At 35.7% G+C, this 1,210-nt stretch overlaps 1 protein-coding gene across 1 annotated transcript in view; it reads left to right on the top strand.

The window, feature by feature from the left end:
* The window catches only part of LOC127863663 (uncharacterized), a 1,500-nt gene extending 1,061 nt beyond the window's left edge, over nucleotides 1-439 (top strand). The window contains exon 2 of the mRNA XM_052403287.1: nucleotides 1-439. This exon is cut by the window's left edge and continues 82 nt beyond it. Within this exon, the coding sequence (XP_052259247.1) occupies nucleotides 1-217 (217 nt within the window). The 3' untranslated portion in view covers nucleotides 218-439.
* The last annotated feature ends 771 nt before the right edge of the window (nucleotides 440-1,210 follow it).

Here is a 1,210-nt window from a genome sequence, read left to right on the forward strand (position 1 = left end):
GACTGAAAGGATGTTCATTGAAGACGCGGACTCCAAAGTCAGCATTGTTTCAATACCGTTCAAATTAATACGGAAATTTAGCAATCAAGCAGCTGACGTTCTAAGCATCGATGTTGGAAGGAAATTTGAGTACGGTGAAGGAACAATCGATTTTGAATCAACTGAGGCCACTAAAATATTTAACTTAATGGAATCATATTTGCGAAAGAAACCGTAATTTAGGTTTACAGCATATCATGGGTTTGATTTGTATGTACATGTTAAGTATTTAATAACATTATTGCAGACACTATGATATATTAACGGAATACAATTCTAAATATGAGCTATTATATATGCGTTTTATATTGTCGTTTTCATGCATGTGTATATACATTTGTATTTTTAATATAGAAATATCCAAATACACATACCACAACGTTTATGATAATATGTTTAACCCTTGTTTATTAATAATGCAATTAAATCTTCTACAATAAAACAAAAAATATTTAAATTGAACATTGTTATCCATTTTATTAATTTACTTGGATTCTATGAAAAATAAATCTAAGGTCATCAGGAATTCTTCTTGACCGAAAATAGAAGGTCATAGTTAGTATGTTATAGTTATTAATGTTTTCATATCATGATTGATCAACACAAACCATATTCGAATGGAGGTTGATATAAATGCTCTTATTATAACGTAAACTTGACAAAAAGTTCTTCTTCTCCTTCTTCTTCTTCCAATACTGCACAGTAATCCCTCTCTTGGGCATTTTCGTACAGGGGTGTATATACAAAGGCGTTGTGCAGAGTGTAATGTGCGGATTAAAAACAAATAAAATCAGTTCTTTCTTGGTCTGTAGTGTGCCTGCAAGGCCTCTCTTGAAGGCCTCCAGGCTTACTGCTGTGGTTTGCTGCAACGGTAGCTGGTTCCACAGTTTAATCGCTGAGGGGAAGAAGGAGTACTTGAGTACATCTGTTCTGCAGAATGGTATGAGAAATCTGTGTCCATAGCCATGTCCACCAAGAATCAGATGATGGAAGAAACTTACTGGTGGGATGTCGATTAAATGATTGGTTATGCGGTAGACCATAATCATTTTCGAGTTTTCCCGACGATGTTGTAGCGTACTCCATCCAAGCTGGCTAATCATATTGCTAGTGCTACTTGTTCGTCTGCAGTCGCCCTTCACGAAACGTGCTGCCCGTCTTTGAACTGCCT

Source organism: Dreissena polymorpha, unplaced genomic scaffold, assembly GCF_020536995.1.
Source record: "Dreissena polymorpha isolate Duluth1 unplaced genomic scaffold, UMN_Dpol_1.0 chrUn024, whole genome shotgun sequence".
Classification (NCBI taxonomy): domain Eukaryota; kingdom Metazoa; phylum Mollusca; class Bivalvia; order Myida; family Dreissenidae; genus Dreissena; species Dreissena polymorpha.